The following is a 16,703-nucleotide window of genomic DNA, read 5'->3' on the forward strand; positions in this document are numbered from 1 at the left end:
TGGTAGAATATAGAAGTAGAAAGGGTGGGGATGAAAGAAGGGAGAAGGGTGTGGTATGATTAAAGGGGAGTGGTGAGAGGTTAGATATCAGAGAAGTTGGGTAATTGGAGAGTGTTAAGGGAGTAAAAGTAGGAAGAAGAGGTGTGTTTGAAGAGAAATGGTAAGAGGAAGAGGTGTGTTTAGAGAGTAATGGTAAGAGGAAGAGGTGTGGTTAGAGAGTAATGGTAAGAGGAAGAGGTGTAGTTAGTAAGTATAAGGGTAGGACCCCTGGGGGTGGGTGGGAATTGGGGGTAGGGAGGGGAGTGAAGTGAGCCCGCAGGGTAAACAGAGCGGGAAAAAACAGATACTGAAGCAGTTAGCGAAAAACAATCAGCTGGACTGACTCCAGGTGGTAGGTTGGAATAGTATAGAGGCTAGAAAGGTGTATGTGGACAGTAGAAGTGGAGGGAAAAAATGAGAGGACTAAATAGTACTTCGGGGACTACAGAACTGAAGAAATTAAGGTAAGTAGCTGGCCATGAGAAAAGGGTAAGAGGAGATTATGGCTGGAATAAGTGGACAGTTCAAGTAGTGCATGCTTGTATGAGAGGGAGTAAGTTGGTAGTCAGCAAGGAACAGTGTGTGTAAGACAAGAGGGGTATCTATGCAGGTTGGAGGAGAGAGGTAGTGAAGATACAGAAGAGGGGGGAGTAGAGGTTGCTGGCTGTCCCAGCTCGGGACTGGCTTTAACACCTGTGCTAGTTGTACAATAACAACAAGTCTTTCTTGTAGGAATTATTCAGCAGACATACTTTACTTGTTTCCTTGAAAGAGGGATTGTAAGGTAGTTATGCAATGAGGTGACCCACCAATATTTGGAGAGGGTTCTTTAGTTTCCTACTGACTAGCACTGGAAGCACAGGATAAGTAGGGTAACTTTAGGAGGCAAGAGAGACAAGGTAGAGATGAGAAACCAGAGATATCACAAATCAAGGTATAAATACTCAGAATAACACTAACCATTCCCAGAGACAAATATTTCAATATCAAGTATACATTTTCAAAAACCTAAGAATATTAAATTAAACTAATCATTCACAGGGACATTAGTTCTGGTTAGCAGTGAAGCATTTTTAAATCTTTGGTAGCAGCAATGCAAAACTCTATAATGCAATAGTTATATGCCCCTTTGTTATAGCAGTATAAATAAAGAAAGCAGTTAAAAACTATTCCATTCTACTTAACAGCAGCAGTATAAAAATAAGTAAAACAATGTTTGTAAATACAAATCTAAATCTTTGTTAGCAGCAATGCAAAACTCTATAATGCAGTAGTTTTATGCCCTTTTGTAAGCACCGCTGGAGGGAGGTACATTTAGCCCTGGCTCTTTAAGAGTCTCTACGTGGATGGTGTGTTTTTTAAACCCATTTACTGGCATTTAAGACTGGAGTTAGAAATGTAAAATAATCTGCTGGTAAGGGTAAGTGCTTAGGTGGCGCTGCATTAACCTTTTTCTGCTTTAAATGTTCAATAAAGAACAGGCATGCTCAGAAATGGTTATTTTTTGTGCCGTTTACTGGCTTTTAACAGTAGAGTTAGAATTATCTAATAATCCTCTGGTAAGGGTAAGCGCTTAGGTGGCGCTGCATGAACCAGCTCCTGTCACAGCCCATTGCAGGCTACAGGATATCAACATTTTTTCATACTTAGATAACTTGCTTATCATTGCAATTGTCTTTTTCACAGTGTCAAGAATCTTTCATCTGGAGATAACTTGCTTATCATTGCAATTGTCTTTTTCACAGTGTCAAGAATCTTTCATCTGGGTAAGAGATCTCCTACACAGGCTTGGATTCCAAAAGAATATTCAAATGTATTTTTTTGATTCCATCACAAAGGATTGTGTTTCTGGGGTGCCAGCTAGATGCCTCAGTACAAAGAGTTTTTCCCCATTAAAAATAGATGTCTATTTAGATCTGTTCCTGGGGGGTTTCCACTCAGACCTGTGTCAAAGCGAGGAAATGCCTCAAGATTTTGGGTCTCATGGCATCCATGATTCTTATTTTACCTCTTGTAAGACTCCACACAAGAAAGATATAATGGTATCTGAAGTCTCATTGGTCTCAGCATCAACACTTATTGTTTTCACAAATTCCATTTCTGAGATTTGTGAAAGGGGAAATCAGTTGGTGGAGACATCAAATATCTCTAAATCCAGGTTTTCCATTCTCCCCTCCTGCTCCAAAGCATCCAGTCACTACAGAGGCCTCAGACATTGCTTGGGAACAGTGTTAAAGAGAATAAGAGTGCAAGATCTCTGGCACAATAAAAACAGACACAAGCACATAAAGATAAATGGGCTGCTAGATCTGATAAAGGCTCTGAACTCTTTGCATCATCTGAGGTCGCAAGACCTCTTCGAGTAGTAACAGAACATACCACAGTGATATGGTGCATACACAAGCAAGGATGAACTAGCTCTTATCCCCAAAGTAGACCAATCCTGTTAGCATGTGATATAGCTTTACAGCACAATCTCGCTCTACAGGCATTTTACATTTTGTCAGAGCAAACCTGTATGGCAGACAAGCTGAGCAGGACAAAGGTAGACCCTCACGTATGGAAACTGGACAGGGAGTCTTCCAAGATTTGACTCATCTTTTGGAATTCTTCAGGTAGACCTTTCTGCCTTAATTATAAACAATCAAATGGAAAAATTCTGTTCAAGGATTCCATGCAAGAAGGACTAGAAGTCAGACATTTTTTTCTTTTCCTTGGACAGGAATATTTCTGTATGCTTTTCCACCATTTTCACTTCTATCCAGGGTACTTCTGAAAGTTCAGAAAGACTCCTCCAAGATCAGTGTAGTCATTGCCTTCTGGCCCAGGCAACAGTGGTCCTCACTTCTTTTGGAATTTGCCAAGGGCAATTGCCACAAGCTTCCTCATAGATTGGATTTACTCACACAAGATCAGGGGTATGTGATACATTCTGACCCTAAACAACTGCGACTGATTGTCCTAGATAATAGGGTCTTAATATTGTTTAGGCATCTATTTTCTGAGGACATGCAGCAAATACTAATGGAGACAAGAAAGCCTGCTACTAGAAAATCATATATTAGCAAATGGAAATGGTTTTCTAGTTATTATCAACAAAACAACCAGCACCCATTCAGGGCTAGCGTTTCTTTGGTCTTACAGTCTTAGTGTGAGTTATTATTCTATGACCTGTTTTACTCCTTTATTAAGGTTAATTTGTTGGCCATTTCAGTATTTCTGCACATGGATCTCCCTCTTTCAGTACAATACCATGTGAAAAGAAAATGTTTTTGAAAGGGATGCTACATAAGAAGCTTTCTGGAAAACTGGTGTCTCCTCCTCCTGGGAAATCTTAATTTTGTGTTAAGAGAAGCTAACATGTGCTCAATTTGAACCAGCTCATCTGGCTCACATAAGATTCTTAACATGAAAATCTGTTTTGCTAATTACTCTGACCTCTGCAAGAAGAGTATCGGAGTTCCAAGTTTTTATGTTGGGTCAAACTGATCTCATCTTCCACAGAGGCAGTTGTTTTTTGAGAACTAATCATTTTTTTATGCCTAAAGTGGTATTTTGAGTATATTTTAATCCAATCTATCCATCTCCCCGTGTTCACTCTTGAACCCCAAATGAGGGAGAAACATATTTCATACCTTGGATGTCCACATATAACTCGGGTATTATCTTGACAGAATGCAATCTTTCAGAACTTCTGATCATTTATTTCTTGAGAAAGTAAAAAGAGACAACCTGTGTCAAAGCAGACTCTTTGCAAATAGTTGTATCAGGCTATTACCTTTTTGCTATTCTGACTACAACAAAATTATTTCATGCCGGGTCAAGGCTCATACTTCCTGGGTCTTGGCTTCATCTATGGCTTTTTGGAAAGAGTTGGACTCTAGAAGTGTGCTAGAAGCAGTAACTTTGTCCTGTGTGCATATTTTTACAAAACACTATAAGCTAGATTCTTTTTCCATGTCTAGAACCAGCTTTGCTAGGACCATTCCCCGAGGGCTTCTAGACCCTATTCCTTCCAGTCCCGAGTGTTCTAAGATATGGTAATCTACCCATACAGCTTAGGCTACTGCACCAATGATCAATATGAAGAATGTAGTACAATTGTGTAGGTAAACTTACCATAACAGTAGATATTCAAATGATCACTGCTGCAGTAGTTGCTCCCTCCCTCATTTCCCCTTATTTTCTGCGTGTTTTTTTATGTCAGGGTATGGATATATATTTTTCTTCTCTTAACAATTTCCTGTAAGGGCTTAGCTTCCCTCTCTCAGTTGTCATGAAAGCTCTGAAGGGCTTGGTGCCCAAACCTGTTTTTTTAGGCAGCTCATGATTCATGGTGAAGGTGCTCTGAATCTTTGGAAGCTGTCTGGTTGTTAATCTTGAGTAGGATGTAATTCATATACCTTAGGCTACTGCTGCAGTGATCATTCAAACATCTACTGTTATGGTAAGTTTACTTACGCAACTGTACTTTCCCTTTGCTTAGCCTCAGTAAACATAGCCCCCATGACTTTTAGATCCCCACATGGATCTTCTCACTCATCCATCAGGACAGCCTCATCCAGATGTACAGAACATCCAAATAACCGCTTTGCTTCTCCATTTCCTATGATGGGCAACAATCCTTCTTTATGCCAGGGTATAGTCTGCATTTAGTTAGCATCACAAAAACAATCAATTAACAAACTTTATAAGAGCAAATGGAAACAATTTTCCATAAGCGTTAAAAGACAATGTTTAGACCCTTTTTTCTATCAGATCTATTTGAGGCTGGCTCTAGGTACTGTACTGTTAAGGTACAACTGACATTCATAGCTAATTTTCACAATGTTTTTCACAATCACTATCTAACATCACATATGCTCTGCAAGGCCTTTCCTAGTGGAATTTTCATTTTAATCCCCCAATAAAAGATCCTAGGCCCTGGGACCTCAGTTTTCTTCTGGAAGCTCTAACTAATGCCCCCCTTGAGTCAGTCTCTTCCACAGACATACAGTTTCTATCCACTATATCTTTCATAATGACAGGTTTTCTCTGAGAACTAATCCATCTTTTATTTCAAAATGGCAACAGAGAATAATATAAATTGGACAATGCATTTACCCCTATTTATTCTAGCAAGGAAGAGTATCTCCTACACACCCTCATGCCCATAGACAACCCAAGTTTTTCCTCCAAACAACATACAACCAGAGCAATCAGAAGGAATACTCAGTTATTCATTTCCTTTGCTCCAAAACAGGATGAGCAGAAAATTTTACAAAATAACTTTTTCCAGATGGCTTTCTGACTGTATATTTTCATAAATAACTCTTTGCCATCTAAACCAAGAGCTCACTGCACTGGATCCATTTCAGTTTCCACTGGCTTTTTAAAAACTCTGCTTTGCTGCAGCAATATGATATACATTGCACATCTTTGACAAACATTATAAACATAATATCCAGATCTAGAACTTACTTTGGAGCTGCAGTTCTGAGAGGTATCTTGTCATGATGCTATGTAAGAAGTTGGGCAGCTTAGGATTTTGTTCCAATGGTGAAATTGGATGGGCCAATGAAACAGGATGTGGAACTTGTACTTTGCATCTTTTTCATCCTAATCCACCCAATATGATATCCCTCTCTCCTTTCTCCATCCAAATTATCATCTTATTCCATAGGACCTGGCATGCCAGCCTGAAGCTCTTCTGCCTTTCCCAGGGAAGGAAGGGCTTTCAGTCCTTCCTTCCTAGTCATCAAACTCAGTCTGAGATGAGTGAAGGCACAAAAGAATTATGGGTGAATGTTCTGAAGGAGCTTGAGACTAGGAGCACTAGCAAAAGGCCGGATCACATCCAAAAAGCATCTCAGGACCCAACAATTGTATCGGACAGACAAAGATAAAAGGATCCAGTGCTATGATAAGTACATAACTTATAATCTGATGTTGTCAATCTTCATTCATTCATGACAGGTGGGTCTCGGTTCTGTCCTCAGAACCAACTTGGCTGTTATAACAAGCTTGCGCCAGCCAGAAACTCTCAAGCTAAGTTTATCCATAGTGCCTCTCTTCCCTTCCCTTCAGATCTAATTTGCTGCGTAGAGTTTCAAGACACGTCAGGCCATGCTCTCAAGCTAAGTGTTTATGTTTCTATATATTTCTCGACATTTTTTCTACTTTAAAGCTTCCCTCTTGATATTTCTTGTTTCTTGGTCACTCTATTTTATATTATTGAATTAGTGTGTGAGTGCTCTTTTATCTACGTTTTTTACCTTTCTGCTATTTCTTCCTTACCATAGTTGGTATAGGCGCCTCCCTTCCCTCTTACCTCTGGTAACTCTCGTTTACCATTGTTGATATTCTTTCCATTCTTTTTTCTTTTCTTTCTCTATTTACCCTTCTGGGTATTTCTTGCCTTACCATTGTTGGTATCTTAAAAAAAAAATCTTTTGCTTGCTCTGTTTTTTCCCGTTAGCTTGTATGTGTGTGTGTGTAGGGGGGGGATTGCGTGAACGTTTTTTCATTGTGGTGATTTATCTGAATATAGCTTACAAAAAATGTACCACAGATTTTAAACAATGTGACAAATGTGGTAGGAAGATGTCCAACTCCGATGGGCTTCTTTCCTGCTTGTATCATTTATCATTTAGAAGTGCCACATTTAGAAGTCCAGCATCTGTGTGATCTCTGTAAGGGCTTTAGTGCTCACATCCTGGCAGAGCGTAATAACAAACCGATCTTAAAGAGGTTGCTACAAACCCCCTTTTTGGAGGCTTTATCCAAGGCAAAGGTGTCAAAACCTCCTAAAAAATAAGCAAAAAAGAGGAGCCACTTGGTCCCAGCGTTTTCTCAGTCACAGGAACCAAAATCATCTAAAAGCCAAGTTTCTATGGAACCAAAGCCTAAACAACTGAAACTGGCACTGACATCTGCCTCAGCACTGGAGTCTATGACCCCTTCCACGGTGCCGTCTTTTTCCATGGAACTGACTACTACAGTTACCATGGCACTGACCTCTTCCACTGTACTGCAGACCCTCTCAGCACCAGTAATAGTTTCTCCTTTAAAATTGGTCACTTCCACCCCAACACAAGTTTTTGCTATGGTGCCGAAGGTTGAAACCCTAGCCAGGACTCATTATTCCCTATCTATTGACCCCTTTGTTGGTCAGCAGCTCAGTCCCTGTATTGATCGATCAGAATCACCCTTAGAATGTTCCATCAGGAGCCTTTTGGAGCTTGATGTAGTTAGACTGGTGGATCAGCTCTTAGCAGCCACAGGTACTCCAAACCCATCTAGGACCTCCCTCCCACCTGGAGTCAAGGTGTATTCTCCATGGACTCCAACTTATCTTCCTCCTTTTACCTCCCCGCAGGATTTGGAGCCCTCAGCACGGACGCAACTCCCGGTGCCAGCTGCTTCGGTACCAATGATAGATCTCACCTTGGTTCCGGAACCCACTCTGTAGACCTTGGCTCAGTTGGAGCCAACCCATCTGCAGGACTGTGACTTGGCTTTCGGCTCTGGAATCCCTAGTATGGCACCAATTTTTTTCTATGGCATGATCTATGGTTCCTGTTGCTTTGACAGTGCCGAGTCCTCTCATGGCTCCTTCTCTGGGGGTGGACTCATTAAAGCTGTATGTGACCCCAGTTCTGAGGTTATATTTCTTGGTTCTGGGCTCTCATCCCTCTTCAGGCAGGCCTGCCTTTCAGATTATGGAGAGAGTGCCTGCCTTAGCAGGCTCACAGTTGGTACCCTCGACGTCAGAATGTCATATCTATGTATCCTCTGGTTCACAGATGTCACAGTCTACTACATTAGGGCATCAGGCACAGGAGCAGCAAGACACCCTACTGCAGGGTACTGGAGTCTTCTTCAGACTCCCCCCCCCCGATGAGCCATGAGTGAGAGAGCATGCAAGAGGAAGCACATTGATTATCCAGAAGAATCTCTCACCAATGATACGGACTTTGATGAAAGGGAAGGGTCCCCACAGTTGCCCCCTGAAGATGTCTCCTTTGGAGACATCCTAGAAATCTTAAAACAGAGGTGTGACTGGAAGCACACTAACCCTTCCTCTAAGGAATCTGTCTTCTTGCAGGCTTTCTATGCCCAACCTCCTACTTCCTGGGTGATCCCACCTGCAGATGAGTTAGTCAAGCTCATCGTGCAGCATGCTTGGAAGGCCCCTGACACTGTGGAGCCAATACCCCGGAGACCTGGTAAAATACTCTCCCTCCGGAGGATCAACCCCACTGGTCCAAGGGTTCAGCAGTAGATGGTATGGTGGTAGTGGCGGCCACAAAGAAGGAACTCGCACCAAATCGAGAGTCTCGGACATTGGACAGATTAGGGAAGTGGGTTTATGCTTCATTGACCTTTGCCATATGGTCATTGAATTATTTTACACATTTTACCCATCTTCAAAGGGACCCAATCACTGAACTCTCAGGAACCCTGGCAGGACCAGTGTTTGGCAAGGTACATGACAAGGTTGCCTCCCAGCTTGCAACCCTAGAATCTGTCTCTAACTCCTCTATGTGGTTCATTACACATACAACTAAAGAGGTGGCCAGAGCAGCAGGTACAGACATTGTTATAAGATGTCATGCCTGGATGCGCTTGTGACTTTACAGACCCCTTCAAGTCTTCCTTCGTCAATGCTCCTGTTGATGCATCCTCTTTGTTTGGCCCAAAAGTTAAAGACACATTAGCCAGGTGTGAGAAGGATGGAGAGACCCTTTCTGCCATGGGCATATGCTTTTCCAGTCCTCAATGACCCTATTGCAAGAATCAGAGGAGTGGGAAGATGTGGTTCAGGAAGTCCCAAGGGCCTTTTCGGGACACACGTGGCAGGTTTTCTCCCCGGGGCAGAGGGGGGAACTCATCAGGAAGACGCCCCTCTCATGGCAGAGGAGGCCTGCATAACCAGGTTCCAGAAATCCTTTCTGTGGACAACCCTATCAGCACTCCTGAAGAGCAGCCCAATTGCTTACCTTTGGAAGCAGTCGGGGGAAGGTTTTCTCTACACCCCTTAGCCTGGCATTCAATAACAACAGATTATTGGGTGTAGACGATAATTACCAGAGGTTATCATATCCCCTTTGATCTTTATCCAAGGCCACAAAGTCAAATCCCTGACGTTCCACCCAATCAGAGGGAAGCAGCAGCTCAAGAAATTCAAAAGCTGCTCACAAAAAGAGTCATCCAAACAGCCCCACCTGACCAAGTAGGATCCGGATTTTACTGAAGATTCTTTTTAGTGCCAAAAAAGACAGGGGACTGGAGGCTGATTCTAGACCTTAGAATCTTGAACAAGTTTACCAAACAGACAAAATTCCAGATGTTCACAGTTCAGTCTATCCTTCCTTTTCTGGAGAAAGACGATTGGATGCATTCTATACATCTTCAGGATGCGTATCACCACATAAAAGTGGACAAGCGCTGCAGAAGATATCTCCATTTTCAGCTGGGAGCCAATCATTACCAATTTCACGCACTGCCCTTTGGCCTCACCACAGCTCTCAGGGCGTTCACGAAATGCATTGCAGTGGTAGTGGCTCATCTGAGATTGCAAGCCTTCTGTGTGTTTCCATATTAAGATGATTGGCTCCTTACCGCCCCCACCAGACATCTACTGCTTCACACCTTATGCTACACTCTAGAACTGGCAGATCTCTTAGGCATTTCAATAAACAAAGAAAAGTCAAATCTGGCACCCACTCAAAACTTGGAATTCATCGGAGCAAATTTTGACATGAGATCCTGTCTAGTTGCTCTACCTCTGTACAAATTACAATGGCTAAGGTCACAGCTCCAAGCGATATTTTCTCAAGATGTAGTCCCAGCTTGTGTAGTCTTACAACTACTAGGGTCAATGGCAGCGACAATCACCCTAGTTCTCCTGGCCAGATTCCACATGAGGCTGCTTCAATGGCTCCTAGTGTCACAGTGATCTCTGTTAACTCACCCCATGTCTTATCCAATCTGCATAACAAATCGATGCAAGCAGGATTTGAATTGGTGGATGAAGCCAGAACAGGAGTTATGGAGCTGCCCTTTTTCACTCCCTCAACCCTAGGCCATAGTGACCATGGATGCATCCCTGATGGGGAGGGGCATTTTCAAGGAAATACAGTCCAAGGTGCTTGGTCCCCCTTAGAGGCTAATTTGCATATCAATGTCCTCAAACTGAGGGTGGTGCTTTTAGGATTGCAAGCATTCCAGTCTGCTCTTCCATCAGGGAAACTTGCTATCCAGTCAGACAACATGTCCGTCGTCTGGTACATCAACAAACAGGGAGGAACCAGATCCTATCCATTATGTCGGGAAGCCATAAGAGTATGGAAATGGGTGATCGCCTCCAACCACTTTCTGATAGCAACGCACATTCCCGGAAGTTCCAACGTGGTTGCGGACAAACTGAGCAGATGCATTCTCCTGTCTCATGAGTGGTGTCTCAATCCCAATGTAGTGACGGAGATGTTTCGTCATTGGGGCCAGCCTTGCTGCGATCTGTTTGCATCTCCCATGAACCACAAATGCAGCAGCTACTTCACCCTAATTCCCCCCTCAGGGGGGAGTCCCCAAAAGATGCTGTTTTGCACAATTGACCCCTGGGACTGATTTATGCCTTTCCTCCCATTACCCTAATATCCCACTTCTTAAAGAAAGCACAATGGCTGAGAAGCAAAGTGATCCTCATTGCACCCTATTGGCCCCTTCAATTCTGGTTCCCCTTTCTTTGGCCTCACCTAATTCACCGTTCGTGGTCTCTGGACCCAACTCCTGGACTCTTTTTGTCTCATTCACAGGGACTGGTCTATCCTAACCTACCAACTCTCAAGCTGACCACTAGGTACTTTCACATCCAGTAATTGCCAGGCAGAATAATCTATCTTCCCCAGTACAAAGGATTCTTCTGGCTTCCCATAAACTGTCCACCAGGAAACTTTATTTTAGTAAAGGGAACATATTTTTAATATGGTCTCAAGGAGAAAAGCTAGACGCCTTTTCATCCTTAATTAATAAAGTGTTGGAATATTTGTCAACTTTACTGCAAGCAGGAACTTCAGCTTCTACTATTAGAGTTCATTTAGTGGCTTTTTCAAATTTCCATAATGGCTTTGATGATTTTTCCCTGATATCTCACCACCTCTGTAAAGCCTTCCTAAAAAGAGTTATGCATTTAAAGCCGCTTTTTAAAGAACCAATTGAACCTTGGAATTTGACGTTGGTTTTACAAACTTTAACTCGTCAGCCCTTTGAGCCAGCAGCCACCTGTGATTTAAAATTTTTATCTTGGAAAACCTTATTCCTGGTAGCTATCACTTCAGCCAGGAGAATATCAGAGTTGCAGGCCTTGAGTGTAAAGCACCCTTACATCATTTTTCATAAAGAGAGAGTATCCCTTAGGACTAACCCCTCTTTTCTACCCAAAGTTGTCTTCGACACCAATATTAACCAATCCATTGACCTGCCAGTTTTCTTTCCAAATTTTTCAAACAAGGGAGAATATTGTTTGCATTCATTGGATGTACACAGACAATTATGTTTTTACTTAAACTAAATCATTCAGAAAATTGGACTAACTGTTCCTGTCCTTTTCAGGTCCCTGACTAGGCAAACCAGTTTCCAAAGTCACCGTGTCAAAATGGTTGAGAGATTGTATCACCTTTGTTTGTCATTAAAATAAAATGAGTCTATCAATACAATCAACACTCTATCAGGTCAGTTTCCACTTCGGTGGCCTTTCATTCTAGAGCCTCCATGGATGACAACTGCGCAGCAGATACAGGGGCTACCCCTCATACCTTTATCAATTATTACAAATTGAATATGGTCTCCAGGGAAAGAGCATCCTTTGGCGCTATGGTACTCAGGAATATCCTTCCATAGGGCATCCCAGGACATAAAGTAGCTAGAGACTCTGTCCCAACTGTCATGAATGAATGAAGATTGGCAACATCAAATAAAGAAGTTATGCTCTTACCATAACATTCCACCTGTGATGTCGATCTTCATTCATTCTTGACATCCCACCCTCTTACCCCCTCCAAAGGCTCCTGGTGGTCCGGATCTAGTCCTTGTTCAGTAGTAGGGCAGTTGCTCAGACAAAGCTTCCGCCTTTTGATTTCTACACTTAAACTTGATCTGAAAGGATGGGAAGAGAGGCACTATGGGTAACCTTAGTTCGAGAGTTTCTGGCTGGCACGGGCTTGTTATAATAGCAGAGTCTGTTCTGAGGACAGAACCGAGACCCAGCTGTCAAGAATGAATGAAGACAGACAACACAGATGGAATATTATGGTAAGAACATAACTTCTTTTTTTGGAATGTGGAAGGAAACCAGAGACCTCTGCAAAAAATGTATGTATAAAGAAGGATCCCCAGCTGAAGATATTATCAGGGAACCAAGCACCATAAAACAACAATACTAACTGCCGCATCACCATGATGCCCTAATTTACTTTTCGCATTGAAGATAAAGTTAGAACATGAAAGCTGTTTAAATCCCAGGCAGCACTGATGTTATATTAATTATTACTAAAAAGCAGAAAGAAAGTAAAAACAGCATTTTAAAGACAGGTGTTTTAGATATGTGAAATGTGATAGCTTGAAATTGATTAGATATGTTGCTTTACCAGTAAAGAAACTAGGTTATTTATTTATTTAGTACTGAACTGGCATACAATCTCTGTATGCATGGGACCTTGGAGGATGAGCAAGTAGCACACTATTTACGTCATCATATGTGATTTTCATGTGGTAGTGTACCCAGTGCAGCAGTTAGTACTTCATCTCTGTTATATTAAGGAACTCTGTGTTTTGGAGGAAGGGAGAAGTGGGAAAAAGAATAGAGTAAAGCACTGACCACGTAGATAAGGTACTCTATGCTTTTCTGTCTCTGAACTGTTTGACCCTTATTGCTTTGTCCTTTCTTTCTCCCTTTTTTGGGGACAGTCACATACCCTAACATATATTGCATTTTTGTAGCATATATGCTGAGAGAGTGATTTGTTTATCATGAAGCAGATGTGCAGGGTGAATAGTGAACCTACTGATGTATAGCGACAAGATCAAAAGCATGTGCTGTGGGGGATAATAAAATATACAAAAAATGCATTATTAGTGTTATTGTGTTACTGAAACTTATTGAAACCATAGCAGTGCACTTGCTGATGTTTTTTTTTTATTTTGTTTTGTTTTCTTATTTTATTTTTGCAGACATGTTTACCCTTACTGAGGTTTCCTCTCTTTATGATGCACAGACAACATTCAGAATCCTAAAACCCTGGTGGGATGTCTTCAAATACTATATAGCTCGAGTTATGCTGATGCTGGCCATCTTTGTAGGAGCTATGCAGTTAAGTAAAGATCAAGTATTGTGCTTACCTGAGACCGAGTCATTGACAGAAACAAAAATGCAGACCATTCACTCCAGTCAGTACTATTCAGCAGACGACACTACAACTAGTTCTGGAAGTAGAGTTTCTTTGGTAAATTCTCTTACTGAGCAAAGAGAATCACTAAGTAGTTCTAATACACAAGAATATACAACAATCACATCAGAAGTGGAAAACAGTGGAAAAAATAATCAAAAGGGGCACAAAACATACTTAGACTATCAACAATATGTATTTATTAATCAGATGTGCTACCATGTAGCTCTGCCCTGGTATTCAAAGTATTTTCCTTATCTTGCTCTTATACACACAATTATCCTCATGGTTAGCAGCAATTTTTGGTTCAAGTATCCTAAAACATGTTCCAAAATTGAACATTTTGTCTCCATATTAGGAAAATGCTTTGAATCCCCTTGGACCACCAAAGCATTGTCTGAAACAGCAAAGGAAGAGACTGCAAAAAGAAAGCAAAGAACAAATGGTGCACTATCAATACACAAGAATATTTCAGCAGACAGAAAGAAAGGTAGTCCTATGACCTCTATGTTAAACAATAAATCAGGATCGATACCTTCAGCTGAAAAATCTGCTGCTGAGGTTCCTCCTGTGACTATTTTGGATAAAAAAGACAGAGAGCAGGCAAAAGCACTTTTTGAAAAAGTAAGAAAATTCCGTTCTCATGTAGAAGACAGCAATTTGATTTATAAACTTTATGTTGTCCAAACAATTGTAAAGACTCTAACATTCATTTGGATTCTGTGCTATACTTTGACCTTTGCAACATCAATTACATTTGTACACAGATGCACCCCAGCAGTAAAGCATTTAACAGGCTATGCAGTATTTTTTTGTACACACAATATGGCTTTTATGCTGATAAAATTGCTGATCAGCTACATTGCCTTTAGTTGCATTTATGGCATTGTGTGCCTTTATACGCTGTTTTGGTTATTTTGGAGACCATTGCAGAAGTACTCGTATAAGAAAGCCAGAGAAGAAGCAAGCTTGAGTGACATTCCAGATGTCAAAAATGATTTTGCATTTCTTTTGCATATGGTGGACCAGTATGATCAACTGTATTCCAAAAGGTTTGGTATCTTTTTGTCAGAGGTTAGTGAAAGCAAGCTTCAGGAGTTTAACTTAAATGATGAGTGGACACTTGAAAAACTTTCTCAGCATGTCATAACCAATGCTCAGAATAAGAAAGAACTCCATCTGTCCAAGCTGTCTGGTATACCTGTTGCAGTATTTGACCTGACTGATCTGGAGGTATTAAAGCTTGACTCAATAACTGAAGCAAAAATAAAACCTAAAATCCAAGAGATGATCAGTCTGCTGGAACTGCATCTGTACTATTGTCAAACAATTGTCGAAGATACTGCTTTGAATTTCCTTTGCGATCACCTGAAATGTCTTCATTTAAAGTTCATTGATGAAAGAAATATACCTAGTTGGACTTACTCACTCAGAAATCTTCAGGAACTTCATTTGATTCATGATCTAAGTGCTAAAACCAAAATGATAGCACCTGGGTCTCTCAAGGAGTTGAGCCAGCTTAAATCTCTTTATATTATGAGTAACCTCTCTAAGCTTCCAGCAAGTATTGCTGATGTGTCAAGTTATCTTACCAAACTTGTGGTTCAAAATGATGGAACAAAGCTTGTAACTTTAAACATTCTGAAGAAGATGACAAATATAGCAGAATTAGAGCTACAGAACTGTGAATTAGAAAGAATTCCACATGCTATTTTCAGTCTGACGAATCTACAAGATCTAGACTTAAAATCAAACAATATTCAAACAATTAATGAGATTGTTAGTTTTCAGCATTTACACCAACTAACTAGTTTGAAGTTGTGGTATAATGAGATTACCCAAATTCCGTCAACAATCTATCATTTAAAAAAGTTAGAAAAGCTTTATCTTAACAACAACAAACTAGAAATTTTACCTGCAGCACTTTTTAAGTTGCGTCACTTGAAATACTTGGATGTTAGTTATAATTCCTTAAAAGTCATTCCACCTGATGTTGGGCATCTTCAGAATTTGCAATACTTTGCTGTTACGGGGAATAAGTTGCAACAGTTGCCTTCAGAGTTGTTCAGATGTACTAAATTAAGATCTCTAAATTTAGGTCTTAACCGTATTACTTCACTTTCAGAAAAAATTGGCAACTTGGTGCAACTGACATATCTTGACCTTAAAGAAAACTGTCTGGATCGCCTTCCATCACAGCTTGGTCAGTGCCACCTCTTGAAAAGAAGTAGCTTAATTGTGGAAGATCATTTGTTTGCAGCATTACCTTCAGAAATTAAAGATGTTTTGGATTGTGAGTCAGATACCACTACATTTGTAAATGGAACTTGAGAACTCAAGATCATGACTTTTAGTGCTACTAAATGACCTGGATTTGTTGAAATGAACAAGGACCGTTACAGTGAATATCACAAGCTTTAGAATGTAACCAGCTTTTTTACCGTTGACAGCAAAACACAGATTTTTGTTTGCAGACTGGGTTCACCAAAATGGTGCCTCATTTCATCCTGAAAAGAATATTTCAGCAAACAGAAATAAAGGTAGCCCTATGATCTGTATGTTAAACAACAAATCAGGTTTAACACTGTCAGATAAAAAAAAAAACTGCTGTTGAGCTTCCTAGCATGGTTATTTGGATTCTTTGACAAGCAGCCAATGTGCATTTTTACTTTTTCTTGTTAACATAAATTGTACGTTAATGTATCTTACTGGTCAAGTTTAGAAGATTAGGGTGTTGTGTGTATAGCCTTGACACTGATAGTGCATGCATAACATGTTTATCTGCTGGGTTAGTGAAAGTATTGATTAATTCTGAAGATAAAAACAACCTACATAACCTGTTGATTTTCTTATTCAAAGGAAAATGTCAACTGGTTCTTCATACCAAAATTCATTGTTTTTTTTTTCTACAGTCCTTTTATCTGTCTGGACCAGATGATCTGCGAGGCTGGACAAAGGATGAAATGAGTATTCATATGGGTCCTTGTCAGACAACCAGCTGCTGGTATCTCAAATGGCTGCCTGCTGAAAATCATTTACTGAAAACAGTGTCATGAAAATATAACCCCCCAAATCCATTTTGTAATGTATAGCATGAATAGTGTAGAAATGTTTTTCATTCATATCATTTAGATAGTAGTTTTGCAATGTAGGGATAAAAACCTCTGCACGTATGGCATAGAAATGGTTTATTTATATTATTTACACAGTAGTTTTTGAAGGTAGAGGATAGAATCC

General features: G+C 40.7%; 1 protein-coding gene across 1 annotated transcript; it reads left to right on the forward strand.

Annotated features, from left to right (window-relative positions):
• Window positions 1-13,253: 13,253 nt before the first annotated feature.
• On the forward strand, window positions 13,254-16,005 carry LRRC8D (leucine rich repeat containing 8 VRAC subunit D). Its single transcript, XM_044084864.1, has one exon. The coding sequence runs from the start codon at window positions 13,254-13,256 to the stop codon at window positions 15,795-15,797; it is 2,544 nt and encodes an 847-aa protein (XP_043940799.1). The 3' UTR covers window positions 15,798-16,005.
• Window positions 16,006-16,703: the final 698 nt, after the last annotated feature.

Source organism: Protopterus annectens, chromosome 10.part0 (genome assembly GCF_019279795.1).
Source record: "Protopterus annectens isolate FY-2018-M chromosome 10.part0, PAN1.0, whole genome shotgun sequence".
In the NCBI taxonomy this organism is placed as follows: domain Eukaryota; kingdom Metazoa; phylum Chordata; order Ceratodontiformes; family Protopteridae; genus Protopterus; species Protopterus annectens.

What these genes read in the sequence shown, in the direction of transcription:
- LRRC8D (XM_044084864.1), top strand. Translation starts at nt 13,254, where the DNA reads ATGTTTACCCTTACTGAGGTTTCCTCTCTTTATGATGCACAGACAACA.